This window comes from Fundulus heteroclitus, unplaced genomic scaffold, assembly GCF_011125445.2.
Source record: "Fundulus heteroclitus isolate FHET01 unplaced genomic scaffold, MU-UCD_Fhet_4.1 scaffold_41, whole genome shotgun sequence".
In the NCBI taxonomy this organism is placed as follows: domain Eukaryota; kingdom Metazoa; phylum Chordata; class Actinopteri; order Cyprinodontiformes; family Fundulidae; genus Fundulus; species Fundulus heteroclitus.
Window position 1 is genome coordinate 962,499 of NW_023396824.1, and position 24,425 is coordinate 986,923.

Sequence of the window (24,425 nt, forward strand, 5' to 3'; positions counted from 1 at the left end):
GAACATACGGGGTAATCAGAGCTCTGATATATGATGGAGTTTGATTATTAAGGGCTTTATACGTTAGAAGAAGAATTTTAAATTCTATTCTTGATTTAACAGGAAGCCAATGAAGGGAAGCTAAAATTGGAGAAATATGATCCCTCTTGTTGATTTTCATCAGAACTCTTGCTGCAGCATTTTGGATCAGCTGAAGACTTTGAACTGCATTTTGTGGACTTCCTGATAGTAAAGAATTACAATAGTCCAGCCTTGAAGTAACAAATGCATGGACCAGTTTTTCAGCATCACTCCTGGACAGAATGTTTCTAATTTTGGCGATATTCCGGAGGTGAAAAAAGGAAACTCTGGAAACCTGTTTAATATGGGATTTAAATGACATGTCTTGGTCAAAAATAACACCAAGATTTTTTACTTTATTACCAGAGGCCAGGTTAATGCCACCCAGATTAAGTGATTGGTTAAGAAGTTTATTTTTTGAGGACTCTGGCCCAAAGATTAAAACTTCGGTCTTGTCAGAATTTAGATGCAGGAAATTTAAAGTCATCCAGCTTTTGATGTCATCAAGACATGACTGCAGTCGAAGTAATTGATTGGATTCATCAGGATTTATGGATAAATATAGCTGAGTATCATCAGCATAACAGTGGAAATTAATCCCATGCTGTCTGATAATTTTGCCTATCGGAAGCATATATATAATAAAGAGAATTGGTCCAAGGACTGAACCCTGTGGTACTCCACAGGTGACCCTAGAGTTTGAGGAAGATTTATTATTAACATGAACAAATTGGAATCTGTCTGACAGATAAGATTTAAACCAGCCTAATGCTTTCCCCTTAATCCCTACAGTATGTTCAAGTCTTTGTAGGAGAATATTGTGATCAACTGTATCAAACGCAGCACTGAGATCTAACAGGACAAGTATAGACACAAGTCCATTATCTGAGGCCATGAGAATATCATTAGTGACCTTCACCAGAGCTGTTTCAGTGCTATGATGAGCTCTGAAGCCTGACTGAAACTCCTCAAGTAGGTCATTACTTTGTAAATGTTCACAAAGTTGATTAGCAACTACTTTCTCAAGAATTTTAGATAAGAAAAGAAGATTAGATATAGGTCTGTAATTTACTAACTCATCTTGATCAAGAGAAGGTTTCTTAAGTAAAGGTTTAATAACAGCTACTTTCAAAACCTGTGGTACATATCCATTTACTAAGGATAGATTAATCATGTCTAAAATAGTGCCACTGATCAAAGGGAATATGTCCTTAAACAACTTGGTTGGGATTGGGTCCAACATACAGGTAGAAGGTTTAGATGAAGCTAAAATTTTAGATAGCTCAGAAAGCTCTACTGCTTCTAAACAGTTCAAACACTGCGCAGATTCTAAAGATTCCTCCAATGCTGCCTCACTTACTGAGGACGAGGTAATCATGTTTGGGAGGATGCCAATTATTTTATTTTTAATGGCATCAATTTTATTTATGAAGAATCCCATAAAATCATTACTACTAAGAGCTAAGGGAATGGATGGATCAACAGAGCTGTGGCTCTGGGTAAGTTTGGCAACTGTACTAAAGAGAAATCTAGGATTATTTTTATTCTCTTCAATTAATGATGAAAAATATGCTGCTCTAACTCTGCGGAGGGTTATTTCCTGTTATCTAACATTCTCCCCTCACATTCTCACCTAGGACTTTTTATATTCAGGACCTGTCCTTTTTGTTTAACATCATACAAATGATCAGCAAAGATCCATCTCTCAACACTAACATTTCTCACTTTTCCAAATTATTCAAGTTTCACAGAAAACAAACAATCAAGTCAGCAGCAACTGTGGAGGAACTATGAACAAATGGAGATTAATGCAGATAAATAAACTATTTTACTCCACAGCCATTAAAAACATGATGTGATGGAGAATATTTCATGTAAACTGACTTTAGGAGCTGAAGCTCCCAGAAGCAGAACCTGCCACTGTGACATGTTGTGTCTGAGTGTTTTAGTCAGTAAAATCCTTGCAGAGCTTCTAAAAGTGCTGAAGCATCAATCAGGGATTATAGATTTGTTCCTGTCACACAGATTCCAGGAGCTGAAATTGACTTTTCTAAACTGGCTTGAATCCCCTCTGAGCCGCTTCACATGAGGGGCATTTCTACACACTGGGGGTCCCAATGCTTTCCGCTCCTGACCTGAGATCAGGGCTTAGACTCAGTTACACAGAGAGACAACATTAAAAACTGGCTCCAAGTCCAGGAACAAACTCAGCAAAGATTTATTACAATAGAAGATCTGAACTTTGCTTTTCAGCTCAATTACATCCACTTATTCAATTATTTTAAAATCATCCTGTAGAAAATGGAGAAAAACTGACCTGATGAAGGTTTAAAGAGATTAAAAACCTTCAAATAAATGAAACATCAGCATTTTATTTCTTCTCTCTTCCTCTTCCTCAGTTCTGGATAAAAGCTGCAACTCTAAACTGAAATTCAGCTCATTGTTTCATGTTTTCTGCTGATTATTGAATAAATGCTGACAGGAAGTTAGAAAAAGAAAGAAACTTTAAGTGGAGCAAAGCAGTGAAGAAGAAAGCAGACTTTACCATGAAGATCCTCAGTGTGGATCAGTAGAATATCAGCCAGATGTCTGCAGTTTAGTGTCAACACAACTTTCACATCACAGATATCAGAACTAAAACATGGAGTCTGACCTCAGTGTCTGTAGTTTGCAGAGGGGAGTCTGGAGGAAACCACAGAGCTCCTTCACTACAGAATCTTTCAGGTCTTTGTTCTGACTCAGGTCCAGTTCTGTCAGATGGGACGGGTTGAACTTCAGAGCAGAGAACAGAGACGCCCAGCTGATCTCTGACAAACTGCAGCTCCACAATCTGAATAAAGAATGAAAGATGTGAGTTGAAGCCACCAGGATGCAGGTTAAAACTGAAACATGAACAAATAAATGATCAAATGTAGAAAATGAATGTCCCTGAATGTAAAAGTGGCAGAAACACGATGAACTGATGTCTGATATGTGATCCAGTAGAACTGATTTAAAGAGTTAAAGCCAGCAGAACCAGAACATGTTATCATGACGTGTGAAGGTCCAGATCAAGGTGTGGTTCTCAGCAGTGGCGGCTGCTGATGAAGATGTTCTGGGCTTAGGGTTGGGGGGGGCACTAGAGCTTGGAGATTAGCAGCCAACAATAAACTCTCCTTGAACATAAATCCATCCATGATCACTTGCTGCTGCTGGATATTTAAGTCTGATGGCTCTGGCGTCTGTTTAAAATGCTGCTGTCTTCTAGTCTGGCTCAGGGTTCTGCTAGAACAGTGGTTCTCAGAGCCACAATGTTCTAAACATGGATCATTTAACAGAGTTTCAGCTCACATTGTTCTGGATTCATCTTCAAGCTAAAGCAGCAGCCTGCATGGAGGCTTTTCTCTAAGGAAACATGGCGTCTGGTTAAAGTTCTGCTCCTTCAGTCCCTGATCACTGAACATTGGTCCATGTTCTGCTGCTGGGCTCACATGTTCTCCATCATCCTGGCTAAGTTGTTCTCAGTGGGTGTCTGTGTGTCTGATGGCTCATTGTGAGAACTAAAACCTACCATGAGGAGACTTTCTCCACCTGCGGCCCTCAGCTGTGGATCAGCCTTCCTGAAGACCTGAGGGCAGCTCATAGCTTTGGACTAAATAACAATCATCTGCATTTTTCAGCACATCTTTGGAAACCAATGAAATGTGTCCTCTGCATTTAACCCGTCCCTCAGGGAGCAGTGGGCTGCCACTGGGTGGCGCCCCGGAGCATTTTGGCTCTAAGGCTCTTGCTCAGGGACCCAGGGCAGGGTCCTGAGGGATTTGAACCAGCAAACCTGCAGCCTTCCCAGGACACAAGCATCCTGCTCTATCCACCAGGCCACCACCCCCCACCCATAAATAAATGTAACTAAATATGATGTAGCCCTTTAATACACATTAATGAGTGGCTCTGGGTTCTATCATATATTCAATGGTTACTTAAAGTATTATTTAGGAAAGATTATTCTCTATAATTTAGCTTTTAGCACTAAACACTGGAATAATGAGGCACAGACTAAATCACCATTTGACACAAGTTATAAAGTGTTAACAATACCCCCCCCTTTATTTAGGAAAATAAAAAGTGAATAAAATAAATGTACTTTAGGACCTTTAAATAAAGACAACAAGCACTTCTCTGCATACAACAGCAAAATAAAAACCCTCAGGGAGTCAATCTGAGATCCCAGTTCAATAATATTTGCTTAAATGCTTATTAATTAAAGCTAAAAGCGGTAAAACTGTCAGAACTCTGAGAACAGAAGGAGTCATGGAGAAAGCTGAGACATCCTGCAGGTAAAACCTGATAAATGAGCACGGAGATGACCAGGAAGCTGCTGTGCAGATGTCCTCCACTGTCCTTCCTCCGTGCAGCTGAGGAGGAGGAGGAGATCCCTCTGGTGGAGTGAGCTCTGAGCTCCTCTGGAGGCTCCAACCCAGAGGAAACATCAGGCTGAGAAATAGCCTCACACAGCCAGTGTGAGAGGCGCTGTACAGACAAAGGCTGTCCTGCAGAGTCGTCTCTGTGATGCACCAACAGCTCGGAGCGTGGCTTCCTCCTCAGAGCTGTGAGGAGGAGGATAGAAGCCATTCAGAGTTATCACCCTCCACCTGAAAGATGCTCTTGGCTGTGAAAGCAGGATTAGGACGCAGCAGAGCTGAGCTGCCGTCCCCCTGAATGCTGAGACAGGAAGGAGCAGCAGAGAGGGCGGACAGATGGCTCACTCTCTTTGCAGACGTCAGAGTTAACAGCAGAGCTGCTTTGAAGGACAAGAGTTTAAGGACTCAAACGGAGCTTTAACCAGAGACCAGGACCAACGCTAAATCCCACTGAGGAACCAGAGGACGTGACACAGGTCTGTGTCTGCTACACCTCTCAGGAAGCGCTTTGTCAGAGGAGGGTTACAGACTGTTCTCTCACCCTCATGACCAGAGCAAATAGCTGCAGCATAAGTCTTAATGTGCTGAGGGATACATGCCAGTGGCCACCAGTGGGGGGGGGGGGGGGGGGGGGGGGGGGGGGGGCGGGGGGGGGGGGCAGGACATCTCCAGGTCCCCCCCCCCCCGTGAAACATTTCTGGAGGTGCCCTGAATGGTTCACATGACTTCCTGCAGAAGGCCCAGCCTCTCTAAGCTCCCGTTCAGCAGTCAGGCCCAGAGACGTTGGCCTGTTTCTGGGTAGCTCCTGATGGCTCCTCCTGCCTGGATGAGGAGCAGCTGCTCCTCCTGCCTGGATGAGGAGCAGCTGCCACAGGCGGCCTGACAGCAGCTGCTCCTCCTCCTGCCTGGATGAGGAGCAACTGCCACAGGCGGCCTGACAGCAGCAGCTTCTCCTCCTGCCTGGATGAGGAGCAGCTGCCACAGGTGCCTGACAGCAGCTGCTCCTCCTCCTCCCTGGATAAGGAGCAGCTGCCACAGGTGCCTGACAGCAGCTGCTCCTCCTGCCTGCCTGGATGAGGAGCAGCTGCCACAGGCGGCCTGACAGCAGCTGCTGCAGGATGGGGAACCACGGAGCAGCTGTTAGCTGGGGGGCTCTGAGAATTACCAGAAGCTGTTCACCAACCAGGTCTAGGAGCCGGTATCAGCGGGACCAGAGGGAAGGAGTAGAGGAGCGTCTGTGGCCACAGGTGAGCAAAGGTGTCCACTCCTAGAGGAGGATCCTCCTTCAGGCTAAGGGAGAACCACAGCAGACACTGTGGGTTCTCTGGTGTGGAGAACAGGTCCACTGCTGGCCTGCAGAACCAGGAGGAGGAGGCTGATGGAGGAGGAAGAGGAGGAGGAGGCTGATGGAGGAGGAAGAGAAGGAGGAGGCTGATGGAGGAGGAGGGTGATGGAGGAGGCTGATGGAGGAGGCTGATGGAGGAGGAGACTGATGGAGGAGGAAGAGGAGGAGGAGGCTGATGGAGGAGGAAGAGGAGGCTGATGGAGGAGGAAGAGGAGGAGGAGGCTGATGGAGGAGGAGGGTGATGGAGGAGGCTGATGGAGGAGGCTGATGGAGGAGGAGACTGATGGAGGAGGAAGAGGAGGAGGAGGCTGATGGAGGAGGAAGAGGAGGCTGATGGAGGAGGAGGCTGATGGAGGAGGAGGCTGAGGGAGGAGGAAGAGGAGGAGGAGGCTGATGGAGGAGGCTGATGGAGGAGGAGGCTGATGGAGGAGGAGGCTGATGAAGGAGGCTGATGAAGGAGGCTGATGGAGGAGGAGGAGGCTGATGGAGGAGTCTGATGGAGGAGGAGGCTGATGGAGGAGGAGGCTGATGGAGGAGAAGGAGGAGGCTGATGGAGCCAGTTTTTAAAACTCAGCAAAGATTTGTTACAATACAAGATCTGAACTTTGCTTTTCAGCTCAATTACATCCACTTATTCAATTATTTTAACATCATCCTGTAGAAAATGGAAAAAAACTGACCTGATGAAGGTTTAAAGAGATTAAAAACCTTCAGATAAATGAAACATCAGCATTTTATTTATTCTCTCTTCCTCTTCCTCAGTTCTGGATAAAAGCTGCAACTCTAAACTGAAATTCAGCTCATTGTTTCATGTTTTCTGCTGATTATTGAATAAATGCTGACAGGAAGTTAGAAAAAGAAAGAAACTTTAAGTGGAGCAAAGCAGTGAAGAAGAAAGCAGACTTTACCATGAAGATCCTCAGTGTGGATCAGTAGAATATCAGCCAGATGTCTGCAGTTTAGTGTCAACACAACTTTCACATCACAGATATCAGAACTAAAACATGGAGTCTGACCTCAGTTTCTGTAGTTTGCAGAGGGGAGTCTGGAGGAAACCACAGAGCTCCTTCACTCCACCATCTTTCAGGTAGTTTTTACTCAGGTCCAGTTCTGTCAGATGGGACGGGTTGGACTTCAGAGCAGAGACCAGATGTTCACAGCCGATCTCTGACAAACTGCAGTTCACCAATCTGAATAAAGAATAAAAGATGTGAGCTGAAGCCACCAGGATGCAGGTTAAAACTGAAACATGAACAAATAAATGATCAAATGTAGAAAATGAATGTCCCTGAATGTAAAAGTGGCAGAAACATGATGAACTGATGTCTGACATGTGATCCAGTAGAACTGATTTAAAGAGTTAAAGCCAGCAGAACCAGAACATGTTATCATGACGTGTGAAGGTCCAGATCAAGGTGTGGTTCTCAGCAGTGGCGGCTGCTGATGAAGATGTTCTGGGCTTAGGGTTGGGGGGGGGGCACTAGAGCTTGGAGATTAGAAGCCAACAATAAACTCTCCTTGAACATAAATCCATCCATGATCACTTGCTGCTGCTGGATATTTAAGTCTGATGGCTCTGGCGTCTGTTTAAAATGCTGCTGTCTTCTAGTCTGGCTCAGGGTTCTGCTAGAACAGTGGTTCTCAGAGCCACAATGTTCTAAACATGGATCATTTAACAGAGTTTCAGCTCACATTGTTCTGGATTCATCTTCAAGCTAAAGCAGCAGCCTGCATGGAGGCTTTTCTCTAAGGAAACATGGCGTCTGTTTAAAGTTCTGCTCCTTCAGTCCCTGATCACTGAACATTGGTCCCATGTTCTGCTGCTGGGCTCACATGTTCTCCATCATCCTGGCTCAGTTGTTCTCAGTGGGTGTCTGTGTGTCTGATGGCTCATTGTGAGAACTAAAACCTACCATGAGGAGACTTTCTCCACCTGCGGCCCTCAGCTGTGGATCAGCCTTCCTGAAGACCTGAGGGCAGCTCAGAGCTTTGGACTAAATAACAATCATCTGCATTTTTCAGCACATCTTTGGAAACCAATGAAATGTTTCCTCTGCATTTAACCCGTCCCTCAGGGAGCAGTGGGCTGCCACTGGGTGGCGCCCCGGAGCATTCTGGCTCTAAGGCTCTTGCTCAGGGACCCAGGGCAGGGGCCTGAGGGATTTGAACCAGCAAACCTGCAGCCTTCCCAGGACACAAGCATCCTGCTCTATCCACCAGGCCACCACCCCCCACCCATAAATAAATGTCACTAAATATGATGTAGCCCTTTAATACACATTAATGAGTGGCTCTGGGTTCTATCATATATTCAATGGTTACTTAAAGTATTATTTAGGAAAGATTATTCTCTATAATTTAGCTTTTAGCACTAAACACTGGAATAATGAGGCACAGACTAAATCACCATTTGACACAAGTTATAAAGTGTTAACAATACCCCCCCCCCCTTTATTTAGGAAAATAAAAAGTGAATAAAATAAATGTACTTTAGGACCTTTAAATAAAGACAACAAGCACTTCTCTGCATACAACAGCAAAATAAAAACCCTCAGGGAGTCAATCTGAGATCCCAGTTCAATAATATTTGCTTAAATGCTTATTAATTAAAGCTAAAAGCGGTAAAACTGTCAGAACTCTGAGAACAGAAGGAGTCATGGAGAAAGCTGAGACATCCTGCAGGTAAAACCTGATAAATGAGCACGGAGATGACCAGGAAGCTGCTGTGCAGATGTCCTCCACTGTCCTTCCTCCATGCAGCTGAGGAGGAGGAGGAGATCCCTCTGGTGGAGTGAGCTCTGAGCTCCTCTGGAGGCTCCAACCCAGAGGAAACATCAGGCTGAGAAATAGCCTCACACAGCCAGTGTGAGATTACCTGACTCCGCCAGATAGATTTGCTCCGCATATCCATCTGGAAACCTTCCGTTGAAGTAATTTTGGGAAGGGGCGAAAATACTGGTCAGCTGATTGGCCTATGTTGGTGATAGACGGGCCAAATAAACCAATCAGATTCGTCGTCGCTCTGTTACGAGCGACGACGAAAACACAACCACAAGCCAAGCTACTCTTGCTGCTGCAGGTAAAGGCTCGTTAGCTCAGCAAAGAAATACTCTGTAATTCCGATAAAACTTGCTCGATAGCCGCGCTAACGCTAGTTTCATCGGCTGAAGCCGCCATGTTCTTTAGACTGAACTGACGCGCTTCCCGTTGCGTCACACCGCAACCCGCCTCAAAGCCAACGCTGATTGGACGTTCGTTTGGTGAACGGCTCCAAATTTTCTTTAACGGAGGGTATCCAGACTGATCTGCGAGTGAAACCTTGAAACCTCGCGAGATCAGGATGGTCTCACGAGGCTAAGTGTGAGAGGCGCTGTACAGACAAAGGCTGTCCTGCAGAGTTGTCTCTGTGATGCACCAACAGCTCTGAGCGTGGCTTCCTCCTCAGAGCTGTGAGGAGGAGGATAGAAGCCATTCAGAGCTATCACCCTCCACCTGAAAGATGCTCTTGGCTGTGAAAGCAGGATTAGGACGCAGCAGAGCTGAGCTGCCGTCCCCCTGAATGCTGAGACAGGAAGGAGCAGCAGAGAGGGTGGACAGATGGCTCACTCTCTTTGCAGACATCAGAGCTACCAGCAGAGCTGCTTTGAAGGACCAGAGTTTAAGGACTCAAACGGAGCTTTAACCAGAGACCAGGACCAACGCTAAATCCCACTGAGGAACCAGAGGACGTGACACAGGTCTGTGTCTGCTACACCTCTCAGGAAGCGCTTTGTCAGAGGAGGGTTACAGACTGTTCTCTCACCCTCATGACCAGAGCAAATAGCTGCAGCATAAGTCTTAATGTGCTGAGGGATACATGCCAGTGGCCACCAGTGGGGGGGGGGGGGGGGGGGGCAGGACATCTCCAGGTCCCCCCCCCCGTGAAACATTTCTGGAGGTGCCCTGAATGGTTCACATGACTTCCTGCAGAAGGCCCAGCCTCTCTAAGCTCCCGTTCAGCAGTCAGGCCCTGAGACGTTGGCCTGTTTCTGGGTAGCTCCTGATGGCTCCTCCTGCCTGGATGAGGAGCAGCTGCTCCTCCTGCCTGGATTAGGAGCAGCTGCCACAGGCAGCCTGACAGCAGCTGCTCCTCCTGCCTGGATGAGGAGCAGCTGCCACAGGCGGCCTGACAGCAGCTGCTCCTCCTCCTGCCTGGATGAGGAGCAACTGCCACAGGCAGCCTGACAGCAGCTGCTCCTCCTGCCTGGATGAGGAGCAGCTGCCACAGGCGGCCTGACAGCTGCTGCTCCTCCTCCTGCCTGGATGAGGAGCAGCTGCCACAGGTGCCTGACAGCAGCTGCTCCTCCTCCTCCCTGGATAAGGAGCAGCTGCCACAGGCAGCCTGACAGCAGCTGCTCCTCCTGCCTGGACGAGGAGCAGCTGCCACAGGCGGCCTGACAGCAGCTGCTCCTCCTCCTGCCTGGATGAGGAGCAGCTGCCACAGGCAGCCTGACAGCAGCTGCTCCTCCGCCTGCCTGGATGAGGAGCAGCTGCCACAGGCGGCCTGACAGCAGCTGCTGCAGGTTGGGGAACCACGGAGCAGCTGTTAGCTGGGGGGCTCTGAGAATTACCAGAAGCTGTTCACCAACCGGGTCTAGGAGCCGGTATCAGCGGGACCAGAGGGAAGGAGTAGAGGAGCGTCTGTGGCCACAGGTGAGCAAAGGTGTCCACTCCTAGAGGAGGATCCTCCTTCAGGCTAAGGGAGAACCACAGCAGACACTGTGGGTTCTCTGGTGTGGAGAACAGGTCCACTGCTGGCCTGCAGAACCAGGAGGAGGCTGATGGAGGAGGAGGAGGAGGCTGATGGAGGAGGAGGAGGAGGCTGATGGAGGAGGAGGAGGAGGCTGATGGAGGAGGAGGAGGAGGAGGAGGCTGATGGAGGAGGAGGGTGATGGAGGAGGCTGATGGAGGAGGAGACTGATGGAGGAGGAAGAGGAGGAGGAGGCTGATGGAGGAGGAAGAGGAGGCTGATGGAGGAGGAGGCTGAGGGAGGAGGAAGAGGAGGAGGAGGCTGATGGAGGAGGCTGATGGAGGAGGAGGCTGATGGAGTAGGCTGATGAAGGAGGCTGATGGAGGAGTCTGATGGAGGAGGAGGCTGATGGAGGAGGAGGCTGATGGAGGAGAAGGAGGAGGCTGATGGAGGGTCCTGGTGGAGGAGGAGGAGGCTGATGGAGGAGGAGGAGGAGGAGGCTGATGGAAGAGGAGGCTGATGGAGGAGGAGGTTGATGGAGGCTGAGGGAGTAGGAGGAGGAGGCTGATGGAGGAGGCTGATGGAGGAGCAGAGGGAGTCTCCAGGAGCTGTGGAGTGCCTGATCTCCTAAAATCCTGGCCACGGTGGTCCAAGCAGCCGGCAGACCAGCGAGGGACGTCGGCCCGGAGCGAGGCCTCACCAGGTCCTGAAGCGTCTCTGACTCCTCGGCGTTCTTCTGGATCTTCTCCAGCGCCGATTTAAAGTGAGGAGCCAACAGAGCATCCGGGCTGATGGGGCTCCCAGCACCTCCTTTTTCACATCCTGGGAGGAGGAGAGTGGAGGAGAACAGCTGGAGCCAGATGTTCCTCTGGATCATGGTCTGCCAGGCAGAAATGGTCTGCAGACTAATAGAAATTATGATTCTTCAGTTTTTCTTTGCTTTCCTTCTTGGTGCTCAAACTTGTTGGCTTGTTGCTGAACGGTACCGCTGAGTCCAGAGAGCGTCTGCTGCAGTAGAGCTTTTTACTTTTCAATATTGTGCTGTAGTTTTAATAGCCACACTGCTGGCTCCTGGTTCTGGTTCTGTCTGATTGAGCTGTCAGACTGAAGAGGACGGTTCCTCTCTGAGCCGCACCAACAGAACAGCAGCTTCAGGACAAAGCTGAGCTGCTGGAACCTGCTGGTGCCGTCCATCCAACCATTTTCCACCAGGCTTATCCCTGCTGGGGTCCTGAGGGCTGCTGGTGTCTATCTGCAGCTGTCAGTGGCTGAGAGGCGGGCTTCACCTGGACAGGTAAGCAGCCTATCACAGGACAACACAGAGACAGACAGGACAACCAACCATTCACACACACACTCACACCTAAGGAGGATTTAGAGAGGCCAGTTAAGCTAACAGTCATGTTTTAGGACTGTGGGAGGAAGCCGGAGTACCCAGAGAGAACCCACGCATGCACAGGGAGAACATGCAACCTGCTGGTGCCGTCGCTTTGATTTAGTTTACATTTTCTCTCTTTGTTCTTCTCAGACATTAATTTTTTAGATAATGCTGTTTTATTATTTTTATTTTACTGTTTATGTGTATGAATGTGATCCTGGCACTACTCTGGAGGAACAAACATTATGAAACATCTTTACATGTTTCATGTAAAGATGTGACAAAGTAATGAAAAATAAAGCTAAATGATCTGATCTTGTTCTCTAAATCTTTCCTAAATCTAATTAAAACATCTCCATCAATAATTCACATCATTTGACTTATTTTCCAAATTTTTGTTCTTCAGTCCAAAACATTTTAAGTGTTAAATGTTCAATACTGAAAATATCAAAGAAGAAAATAAATAATTGACAAGGCAAAACATTTGGACAGCAGGTTGTCTGTAAAGAAAAAATGTCAGAACAAAATTATTCATTAAAATAAGTATTAAAGTAGCAGTGAAGATAAAACCAACCTCAGCATCTTTACTTTACAGAATGGAGTCTCCAGGATCTCACAGAGACGCTTCATCTCAGAGTCTTCAATGGATGTTCCTTCATTGTGGATCTGATCTATTTGCAGGTCAGTCAGGGATGGGTTGGACTTCAGAGCTGAGGCCACAACTTCACAGTCAGTCAGTGAGAGCCTACAGCCCACTAGTCTGTGATGAGAGAAAGAATCAGATCAGTTGTAGTTAAATCAGACTAATAAAGACTGATAAACAGACTAAAAGATGATGACTAAACAATGATGTCATCATCAGATGAACATCTGCTCTTCACATCAATGTCCTGTTTGATCCACACAGAGAATCTCTTCAGTCTCTTCAGGTCTTGGTTCTACTGCAGAGCTGCTGTGTCTCTGCTTTGGTTAAAAGCTTCATTTAACCACAAATATGAAGAAAGATCATCTAGAGTAAAACAACAGAACTGACTAAATCTATCTGGATGTCCATGGTAGCATTTGGCCGTCTCCTCTATGTAAATTATCACCAGATTATCTCTAGACATATGTGAGTCTAGTGATAATACACTATGGTTGTTGTGGCTTCATCTCACTTCCAAATCATCTCTAACTATACATACAAGTGACGCCTCTTCCTTTTACTGGAAGTGACCAAACTGGGTAAAATTACTGGTAATGTATCAAAAAGAAAACAGGAGGCTCCAGTTTTCATTTAGTAAAGAGAGTCATGACTTAATATAACAGATAACTGCGTTACGTTACTTCCACTAGAACACAGTGTGTTACTACAACTGCATCAATAAAGCAGCTTTTCTTCAGAGAATGCTCTCCGCTGCAGGAGTTTACCAGTGGCTGACTTAGTTTAGCACTTTACTTCTTCAGTGGTATAATAGCTGAAGTACATTCTACCTGCTGCTGTCTGCAGTGGAGGGAGCCGTATTTCATTTACTACAAAGTCTGTTTTAGCTTGATATATTGCTGCAAGAGAAGATTTTATTACAACCATTTTATGTCACGTTTTGATGACTGAACCCGAACACAACCACAGCAGAGTATAATTTAACAGTTTATTGAAGTTTGTGGATAGTGGAGGAAGGAACCAAGAGTCTGTGCTGAGCTGAAGCAGGAGGATGGTGAAGGCAGGAACAGGCAAGCGGGCGAAGTAGCAAAGTCTGAAGTGGCCAGTGGTGGAAAAGTACCCTAGAAGACAAGCGGCTATCAACTAAGGGCGAAGCAGGGCCACAGGACACAGGTGTTCCAGGACTACAGGCAACGGAGGTCGCAGGACTAGAGGCTACGGAGGTCACAAGACTAGAGATTACAGAGGTCACAGGACTAGAGGTTACAGAGGTCACAGGACTAGAGGTTACAGAGGTCACGGGACTAGAGGCTACAGAGGCCACAGGCTACAGAGGCTACAGGCTACAGAGACCACGGGGCTACAAGCTACCAAGCTTCGCAAAACAGAACCTGGACAAACCTCGAGCCTTCTGGGACGACATTCTATGGACAGATGAAACAAAAGTGGAGCTTTTCGGTAATTCACACAAACAGTATTTTTATAGACGGCGCAATGAAGCCTTTTAAGAAAAGAACACCATACCAACAATCAAGCATGGTGGAGGATCCATAATGCTGTGGGGCTGCTTTGCGGCATCTGGTATTGGAGGCCTTGACCGTATCACAGGCATCATGAAATCAGAAGATTATCAAGAAATTCTACAGCAAAATGTCTTGCCCAGTGTAAGAAAACTTGGTTTGAGGCGAAGACCCTGGGTCTTCCAGCAAGATAATGACCCAAAGCACACCTCCAAAAGCACGCAGGCATGGTTGAAAGGGAAAAAATGTACTATTTTAAAATGGCCAGCAATGAGTCCTAATCTCAATCCTATTGAAAATCTTTGGGTAGAACTGAAATCTGCCATTGGAGAAAGGAACCCTGCAAATGTACAAGAGCTCGAGCAGATTGCAAAAGAAGAGTGGGAGAAAAGGCCACCCGAGAAGTGCAAGAAGCTTATAGATGAATATAAGAAACGTTTGGAGGCTGTCATTGCTGCCAAAGGCTGTGCAACCAAATATTAGGGAGGGGTGTCAATATTAGTGCACATGCTGGTTTTCTGTTTTGTTCTTTGGAATTAAAATATTTGTGTTGAAATGGCAACTGTCTGTCTTAAATTACTTTGGACCTCAAATTGAAAGATCATGCTGATATAAGTTTTGAACATTTCCATTTATTTCTGAATATATTCAGTCAGCTATGCAAAACATGAAGGGGTGCCAATAAGGGTGAGCAGGATTGTAATTTAGGTGCCCACTTTTAAGGGTCATTAAGGGACTTGTAACTGAAGGGGCTTCAGCTCAGACCGCCATTCCTCCTCTTCCCTCTAAAAGAGCCCTTTACACTCTTTATTGATGCATTTTTCCTCACTGTTTATTTCTGACACGCAGCGCACCAATGGGGGAAAATCCTCCCACCTCAGTGGTTCCTCACCGCTATCATTAAGTAGAAATTATGCTGGTGCCAGACGTTACCAGATAGTGTTTTTTTCTACAGTCACTTAAGAGCCAGTGAGACGCAGAGCTTGAAAAGCTGCACTATAGTCATTAAATCTGGGGTCGCAAGGTATAAAAAGCGCTATATTTCCTGTAGGATTCCTCCTTTAAGATTATTAGAGGACACTCAAGCTTTTATTGGAAATAATAAAACATGATTATGTGGAAGTATTTATAGACTAACAGGCATCCATAACAAACTGTTAGCCCAGAAACAGCAGCAGCTGTGGCAGCTGGTGTTGCCCCCTGGTGGCAGACACATGCCAGTGAAGGTGGCTGCAGAAGTTCCACTAGTAGCTGCTGCTGCCACACATTGTGCCCGGCCCTGCTGGAGAGCTGTAAAACTGGAGAAATGTCTCATTTTCTGGTAGCAGTTAAAAGAAGAGCAGCAGCATTTTAGACCAGCTGCAGTCAAGCCTCTAGAGTTTTATTAAACCCAGAGTAAAGTGCAGTGTAGGGATCTAAGCAAGTTGTAATTAAAGCATAGATTCAATCTTTAGTCAGCTGTTTAATTTGAAAAAGTTGGACTGGACCACAGATTTTAACTAAGCATCAAAGTTAAGATTAGTCTCTAGTCTTACACTCAGGTCTATAGCAGTCAGTGTCAGATTCTGACTTTAAGGTCAACACTGATGTTAGAGACATCAATGCACCCAAATAACATAAACTACTGAGAAGTTTATATACAGAACAACTATTTTTCTTTTTAGTGTCATAAAGTCTGTCTTCTGGCTAAAAAAGCTAAACACTGGTTTCTCATAACTGACCCCAAAGGGACGGGGTAAAGAGAGAAGAGGAAGAGGCCAAGAATGGAGCCTTGAGGAACTCTGCATTAGTGGGACTCTATAATAAAATAAAAAGCAGTTCTCCATTCTGAAATAATTTCCCTCTGGATTATTAAAGTATTTCTGATTCTGATTAAAAAAGGAGTGTAATAATACCAGCAAAAACTTACAACAACTTTATAACTTTATTCAGTGATTATTTGTATGTGTGGGGTATGTTTCATTTGATCCATTCATGCGGGTCTATCTAGTAACAAAATCTATGTTACAAGAATAAAGCAGCAGCTGAATGGACTCAGGAAGGTGGAGTTTTGGTTGCAGCAGACAGAATTTCTGCAGATGAGCCAAAATCAGAGCAAACTGGATTTTCCTCAGAAATCTGGAATGGACCACAGAGCCGTTTACTTGTTGAGAAGGTGCAATATTGAGCATAAATGTTGTGAATAGAGATTAAACAGACGTGATTCTGCTCATATCAGGCAGTCTTGGTATGTTGGAACAATCACAGGAGAACAGTTTGGTGTTTTTCTGTTTGACCCACTAACTGGACAGTAAGGTGTTGACACTCCTCTTTCACTTTTTAACCAAAGGAAAACATCTCCACTTCCATGTCTAGTCAGTTAAAAATGAGACGCAGTTGACTGGATCCATTCTCCACCACTCCCCCATCCCAGAAAATGAACATAATCTCACTCTGAACTTTCCCTAAAAGTTGAGAGGTCTGATGATAGCGGATCTAGTTAGCTGAAATCTTTCTCTTCTAACTCTGTTCCAGCTCCATAACATAGTGGAACAAGCCAAAGGGCTCCTGAGAGACACTGTGGTGTTGTTAGGCTTGGCTTGTCATGGACTGTTGCTGCTGTCCTCACAACAGGAGACTATGTGAAGCTAGACAGCCACCAAGATGAAGAAAGTTCTCCTCACAAGGCTTGATGTCCTTCACTTCTCTGAGGAACCTTTATTCAGAGATCTGACCAAGATGGGAGGTCTCACTCTGATTAAATATCAGACCCAAACCTTTTTAACTATTGTTAGCATGGATTTACTGGGAGTAATTTTAAACTATGAACTAGTTTATTATCTTATTTATGTCATTTATTCCCACCATGAATTTATTGCTGTCTGTTAACAAAAGGCAGGACACTGTTCATTTGTTCTCTATTGTTCTTGATCTCAATGGTCTTTTTCCTGGTTAAATAAAACTAAAAATGAAGCTGTTGTTCCTTTCCTGTTTCTTGGTGTAGGGGTGCTGGAGAGGCGGATTTAGACAGAGACAGTTCTGCACCATGAGTTCTGTGTCTGTTCTGTTTAGTGACATCCTCTGTTCTGCAGTCAGCTTTAGAAACCTGCCTGCCTTCAGACAACTGTTTGTTAACCAATGGTTGAAGTGCAAATAAAGCCACATGTCTCTTCTTGTGGGCTCACCTATGTGGCTTTACACAGTGGGGGGGGGGGGCTTACTCCAAGGGTTGAAGATGTCAGTGACAGTCGTAGACACTGGCAGACAAAAATAGTTGTGGACTGTTTCAGAGAACAATGAAAGCTAACCTATTACTTAGAGGTTAGGAACTGAAGAGCAGACAAACCAAGGCTGGTCAACCATGCCGCTCATCTGGGCTGTTTTTCACACAATGTTTCTGATCTTCTCTGATTTATTTAGTTTTTACAAAAAAGTAATTTACGGCCCAGATTACCATCACCAGCGGACCAGAAGTGGCACACAGACTATCAGATCAATAGCCCTGACCTAAAGAGTGATTTTCTAAAGAGGTGAATTATGGGTAACAGCCCAATGAGTGAAGAGCTATTTAAAGTTTAAAATGTGTCTCTGGATGATTGAATCTTTCTAAAAGATCAAAATCTCTAAATACCAAAAGCTGCAGCAGAGCTGACCTGAATGAGCTGAAGATTTAGAAATCTGATGGTTGAAATAGTCCAAAGTATGAAGGAAGTAGTTAAAGGTCCAAAAACGTCCAGAACCGACTGAATAATGAAGAATAAATCGGACGGCAATAATGCTGAGTCAGCATCAGTCAATGAAGACATGTGGACTCACCGAGCCTTTCTGCAGTTCCTCACAGCTGGAACCAGTCTCAGTCGTCCATCTTCTGATGTGTTGTACTTCTCCAGGTCCAACTCATCCAGAACCTCCTCTGACATCTGCAGCATGTAGGCCAGAGCTGAGCACTGGATCTCTGAGAGCTCATTCTCTGATTTCAGGAACTGTTGGATCTCCTGAAAAACTGAGAGGTCCTTCATCTCCATCAGACAGTGGAAGATGTTGATGCTTCTGTCCGGAGAGATTCTATCATTGTTCATCTTCTTCAGGTTGTTGATGACTCTCTGGATGGTTCTTGGACTGTTCTCTGTCTGACCCAGCAGGCCTCCTAAGAGTCTCTGGTTGGACTCCACAGAGAGGCCATGAAGGAAGCGAGCAAACAGATCCAGGTGGCCATTTTCACTTCTGAGGGATTTATCCATGACTGCCTTCATGAACTTATCCAGAGATGAGTAATCCTGGTATTTTCCCAGGAAGTTCACCACCTGTGTGTTCCTGCTGGTGAAGCAGTGGAACATGTAGACTGCAGCCAGAAACTCCTGAATGCTCAGATGAACGAAGGAATAGACCGAGTCACCGTACATCCCTTTCTCCTCTGTAAAGATCTCAGTGAAGAACCCTAAATAGAGAGGAGCATCTTGGACATTGATGCCACACTCTTCCAGGTCTGATTCATAGAAGATCAGGTTTCCTTTCAGAAGCTGCTCAAAAGCCAGTTTTCCAAGAGGCAGAACATTCTCTATGTTCTCTGGAGTCCAGAGTTTTTTTAGCTCAGGTCCTCCTTCATACTTGATCTTTTTCTGTTTGATCTGAGTCTCCAGGAAGCGGATGTACATCTCAGTCAGGGTCTTTGGCAGCTCTCCTTGGTCTCTGATCTTTAACTCATACTCCAGAACATTAGCAGTGATCCAGCAGAAGACTGGGATGTGGCACATGATGAAGAGGCTTCGTGATGTCTTGATGTGGGAGATGATACTGCTGGCCTTCTCCTCCTCTTTATCAAATCTCTTCCTGAAGTACTCCTCCTTCTGTGGGTCAGTGAACCCTCTGATCTCTGTCTCCAGGTCAATGAACTGCCTTTGGATCTTACCGGCTGCTGCAGGTCTCGTGGTTATCCACAGGAGAGCAGAGGGAAGCAGATTACCACTGATGAGGTTTGTCAGCAGGACATCTACTGTGGTGGGCTTTGTGACATCTCTCACATTCATATTGTTGTAGAAGTCCAGAGGAAGTCGACTCTCATCCAGACCATCAAGGATGAAGACAACTTTGAACTGTTCAAAGCTGCAGATTTCTTTGGTCTTAGTAAAGAAGTGATGAACAAGGTCCACCAAGCTGAACTTTTCTCCTTTCAGTGCATTGAGCTTTCTAAAGGTGAATGGAAATATGAACTGGATGTCCTGGTTGGTTTTGTCTTCAGCCCAGTCCAGAATGAACTTCTGTGTTAAGACTGTTTTGCCAATGCCAGCCACACCCATTGTCATCACTGTTCTGATTAAATCTTTTCTTCCAGGTGGGGGTTCAAAGATGTCTTCTCGTCTGATTGTTGTTCCTGGTCCACTGGTTTTCTTCGATGCTCTCTCAATCTGTCTGATCTCATGTTGATCATTGACCTCTGTACTTCTTCCCTCTGTGATGTAGAGCTCTGTGTAGATCTGATCCAGAAAGGTTTTTTTTCCAGCTTTAGGAATGCCTTCATTCAGACATTGGAAATTCATCTTCAGAAACTCTTTAAGTTCTTGTTGACATCGACCAAAAACAGCTGAATAAAGACACAAGAGGAGACACTTCAGTGAGACAAATGATCAGAACTATTTCTGATCTTTTCAGTGGGGGTTTGCACACAAGATTTCATGAGCCTATTAAAATCCAATAATATATTGGTTTTATAGGAATGTGTCATAAATCTTCTCTGCAGCAGATAGTTGTCTATCTGTTGTGTTGTGGACCAGCTGACTGTTTGCCACTCTCTGACCAGGGGTCCGTTCTTCGTACGTTACTTAAAGGAAAAGTCTCGTCAAAATCAGAATTCAAACTGCTGAAAGTACTTAAAATATAAAACTATTATATACTGTGCAATAAATTATACGTTTTTTAATTAAGAATTATTTTTATTTATACGTGTTTATGTGGCGAAATCTATGTTGGTTAAGAATAGTACTGTCACCTCCCATTTTGTGACATCACAGAGCGGACCCTGTTTAGCAAGCGACACTGCTGCACTACAGCCGACAGCAGAAATGTCCCTCCGCCTCATAACGCAAAACAGAAAGAGTCCGCGGACGGTGAGGGGGGAAAAAAACACTGACATATATACGTAGACGCGTCATAGGACGCAGGTTCGCACGTCAATGTCACCGCCATATTGTGTGTGGCAGAAAAAAGTTCTGTTATTGTGAACGTGGATCAGAGAAGCTGCCTCATTCCTGTGCTGCATGGAAATGTATTCTGGCTGATTTCACTACTTGTATCTGCCTTTTATAAACTAAGGCTGCACCATGTTGCAAAACTGGACACACTAAAGCTGCACAGTGGCAACACAGGCTATATATATATATATATATATATATATATATATATATATATATATATATATATATATATATATTTATTTATATATATATATTTATTTATATATATTTTTATATATATTTTTTTATATATTTTTTTATATTTGTGTGTATGTGTTATGAATATAAGGATCAATTTGTTAAATCTAAACATTGTGGTCTTCATTACTTCATAAAACCGTGTCACATGTAAACCTTTAAGAACAGACTTTTTGGGTGAGTATTAAAGAGGTAAAACTAATAATATGCAGAGGTGTCATGTAACAAAGTACAAATACTTTGTTACTGTACTTAAGTACACTTTTTAGGTATCTATACTTTACTCCATTACTTATTTTTCTTCCTCCGGCCTTTTCACCAGAGGGTGTGGCCTTTCTGGCATGTTCTATTCTTTAGCTTTGAGCCCTTGTTACATAGACTCAGATGTGACCTTCAGGGGTTGATCATTCCAGGTTGGAATAAACCTTTAAAGCTGTCGGCCTATGCAGATGACCTTGTCCTCTTAGTGAATACTCAGAAGGATATTGACATGTTGGTGAGAGATGGAGCTCAGTTTGGCTCTTTATCCTCAGCCAAAGTTAACTGGGACAAAAGTAAAGCTCTGTGTGTTGGAGGTGACCTGGAGAATCAACTAAGATTGCCTGGGGGGTTAATTTGGAAGAAGGGAGGGCTCAAATATTTAGGAGTTTTTCTGGGTGATCAATCTTTTGGTTTGAAAAACTGGGAAAATGTTTTAGATAAGGTGAAAGGTTGTTTAACAAGGTGGAAATGGATTCTGACAAAGATGTCCTACAGAGGCAGAGTTCTAATTGTTAATAATTTGGTTTCGTCCACTTTATGGCATCGCCTATCATGTGTTGACCCCCCACCTGACCTGCTGTCAAAGATCCAGGCTCTTCTTGTTGACTCTTTCTGGGACAAACTGCACTGGGTGCCGCAGAGTGAAGGACGATGGAGGACAGGGCCTGATCCAGCTCAGCAGCAGGGGGGCTGCTTTCCGTTTCCACTTCCTACAGAGGTTCCTGTGTGGTTCTACTGATTTAGTGTGGAGGCCGTTGGATTGTACTATCCTTAGTTGGTTAGGTGGACTTGGACTGAACAAATCCTTGTTCCTGATGGATTCAAAGCAGCCTAAGGTCAAAGAACTTCCTGTTTTCTACCATGGATTATTCAAGGTGTGGAGTTTGCTGAAAAAGAAGAGGCTGGGACACCACAGCTGACTATACTGGCTGCTTCAGGAACCAGTCGTCTATGGGTCACGGTTCAGTGCAGCTTGTCAGGTGGGGCCAACTCTTCTAAGGCGGGTCTGTCTCTAATGTGGTGACTCTGGGACATGTAGTCCAGCTTACAGGAGCAGGCTTGGACCATGCAGCTTCTCTTGCTTCCCGACTGGAAGTGAACTGGACTGGTGTTATCGCTCTGCTGCTTAGTAAATAGGTCTTAGTGACAGTGTTGGACCTGAGAGGAGAGCGCTGTACAAACCACCATTAATCAAACGAGCAGCTGACTTACAGTGGAGGATTTTACATGGCATTGTGGCTGTGAATGCTTTTATTTCTATTATTAACTCTGATGTTAGTCATGATTGCCCATTTTGCACTAATCGTGAAACTGTGTTTCATTGTTTTATGGAGTGTGCTCGTTTGGTGCCAGTATTTGCAATGTTAGAAAATTTGTTTGGACTATATGATGAGTCTTTTACTAAACAAATGTTCATTTTGGGGTACAGATACTCTCAGAGGACTAAAATTAAATGCCAGATTTTTAATTTTATTCTTGGAAGAGCAAAGATGGCTATTTATATGAGCAGAAAAAACAGAATAGAGAAAGCTGTGGATGATGACGCTGTGTTCATGTTTGTAAAGATGTTGAAAGCTCGTTTGAAAATAGATTTTAATTATTATCGGATGATGAAAGACCTGGAAAGTTTTTCCAGAATATGGTGCTACAAAAATGTTCTGTGTCAGCTTGTAAATGAAGAACTTGTCTTTGGAAGTATGCTAGGATAAGTTGGATTTTGTAAATCGTGTCTTAGTGATGGTTGTTTGTGGTAGTCGTGTAACTTTTTAAATCTTTTAATAAATGTATTGTTAAACTCCTCTCTCTCTCTCTCTCTCTCTCTCTCTCTCTCTCTCTCTCTCTCTCTCTCTCTCTCTCTCTCTCTCTCTCTCTCTCTCTCTCTCTCTCTCTCTCTCTCTCTCTCTCTCTCTCTCTCTCTCTCTCTCTCTCTCTCTCTCTCTCTCTCTCTCTCCACACAAACTACATAGAATGTTTTTGCACCAAAGGGTATAGTTTACCTTAGGTATTTGATGGAACTCACACATTTATGTTCTGCAGGCTTGAATACCACCTCTGTTTGGAATTGAATTCCATTAAAGTTTGAGAGAGAACATGCTCCTTGAGTGACTTTGTCTTTGACTAATGGGTTAATGATTATGTTGTGTCTTGGGCCACATGTAGAACTAATCAGTGTTTAAATTAAGCTTTCAATTCATATAGTGGCACATACTTTTTCACTTTTACTTGAGTAAAGAGGTCAAGTTGATACTTCAACTTTTACCAGAGTGTTTTTAAACTGCAGTATCTATACTTCTACTTAAGTAACCAATGTGTGTACTTTTGACACCACTGATAATATGAGAAAAAAGTCCTAGGTCAATAAAGTAAAAATAAACAAACAAACACAAAAGTGATAATGTTATGATAAAAACGTCATATTATGAGAATTAAGGGGGAATATTTCCAGAATAGTCACAGTTTGCAGAATTATTTCACTCCTGGAGTAATAGGGCCAGGTTAGATTATTTTAAATATTTTTATTCTTTAGGAGAATAAATTCAGGAGAATGAAACTAAAGGGATACGAAAATAAACTCATAATATTACAAATAAATATTACGAATACAAAGTATATTCAGAGATTAAAGTCCCTCTGATACTGTTTAAGTGACTGAGTAACTGCAGATTTGCCACATTTAAGATGGCGGACGCTCTGACGCATCGCAGCATAGGCAGAACCCGCCCAATGACGCATCTACTCTTATATTATGTCTATGGAAAAAACAACAAATAGTCGGCGGACGGTGAGGGGAAACCCCAAAAAGAGTCCGCGGAAGGTGGTGGGAAAAAAAAAAACACTTCTGCTCCGGTGCGCAAGAGCTGCAGTGGACGGCAGAGGCATTGTTCTCAGTACAATAACTGCTGAAATGACATTTTGAACCTCCTTGCCCCAAAAAAATCCCAGACTGTCACCTTTTCCCACTCCGCCCCCTGGTTTACCCCTGAACTCCGGACCATGAAGGCTAAGTGCCGTCAACTTGAAAGACTTAAAAAGAAAACCGGTTTAACAATTCACAGCGAAATGTATATAACTCAGATAACTCAATATAAAGAACTAATCACTAAACTAAATCCACTTACTATTCCAACCTGATCTGCTCACATGAAGGTAATTCTCGGACTCTGTTTTTGGTGTTTAACAATATTTTCAAATCCCCAGCTTCTCTTCCTCCCCACCTATGCTCAACTGACGCCTGCAATTCTATAATGCAGTTTTTCAATGATAAAATCAAAATAATTCACCAGTGCCTGCCTCCTATCCTGTCACCCCCTTCCCCTATAACCCCTTCACCCTGCCAGCCTTTTTGCAGCTTTCATCTACCAACCCTCTCCGATATTTCTGATTTTATCAATAAATCTAAATCTTCCACCTGCCCACTTGATCCCATCCTGTCTGCCCTGGTCAAATCCTGCCTCCACTCTCTCCTCCCCTTCATAACTGCCATCATTCACTCCTCTCTTGGTTCTGGAATTGTTCCATCTCTTTTCAAAACTGCTATTATCACTCCTATTGTGAAGATACCTGGACTAGATCCCAACAATTACAATAATCTCAGGCCAATTTCAAATTTACCTTTTATTTAAAAAATAATTGGAAAAAAAACAGTCGCTTCTCAACTTCATTCTCACTTAACTCACAACAA

At 44.4% G+C, this 24,425-nt stretch overlaps 2 protein-coding genes across 2 annotated transcripts in view; both read right to left on the minus strand.

Annotated features, from left to right (window-relative positions):
* The window catches only part of LOC118560255 (protein NLRC3-like), a 943,592-nt gene that overhangs the window by 810,609 nt on the left and 108,558 nt on the right, over window positions 1-24,425 (minus strand). The window lies entirely within an intron of this gene.
* The window catches only part of LOC118560258 (protein NLRC3-like), a 492,641-nt gene that overhangs the window by 13,557 nt on the left and 454,659 nt on the right, over window positions 1-24,425 (minus strand). Inside the window, exon 3 of the mRNA XM_036131177.1 lies at window positions 2,714-2,890. Within this exon, the coding sequence (XP_035987070.1) occupies window positions 2,714-2,890 (177 nt within the window). The remainder of the gene's footprint in view (window positions 1-2,713; window positions 2,891-24,425) is intronic.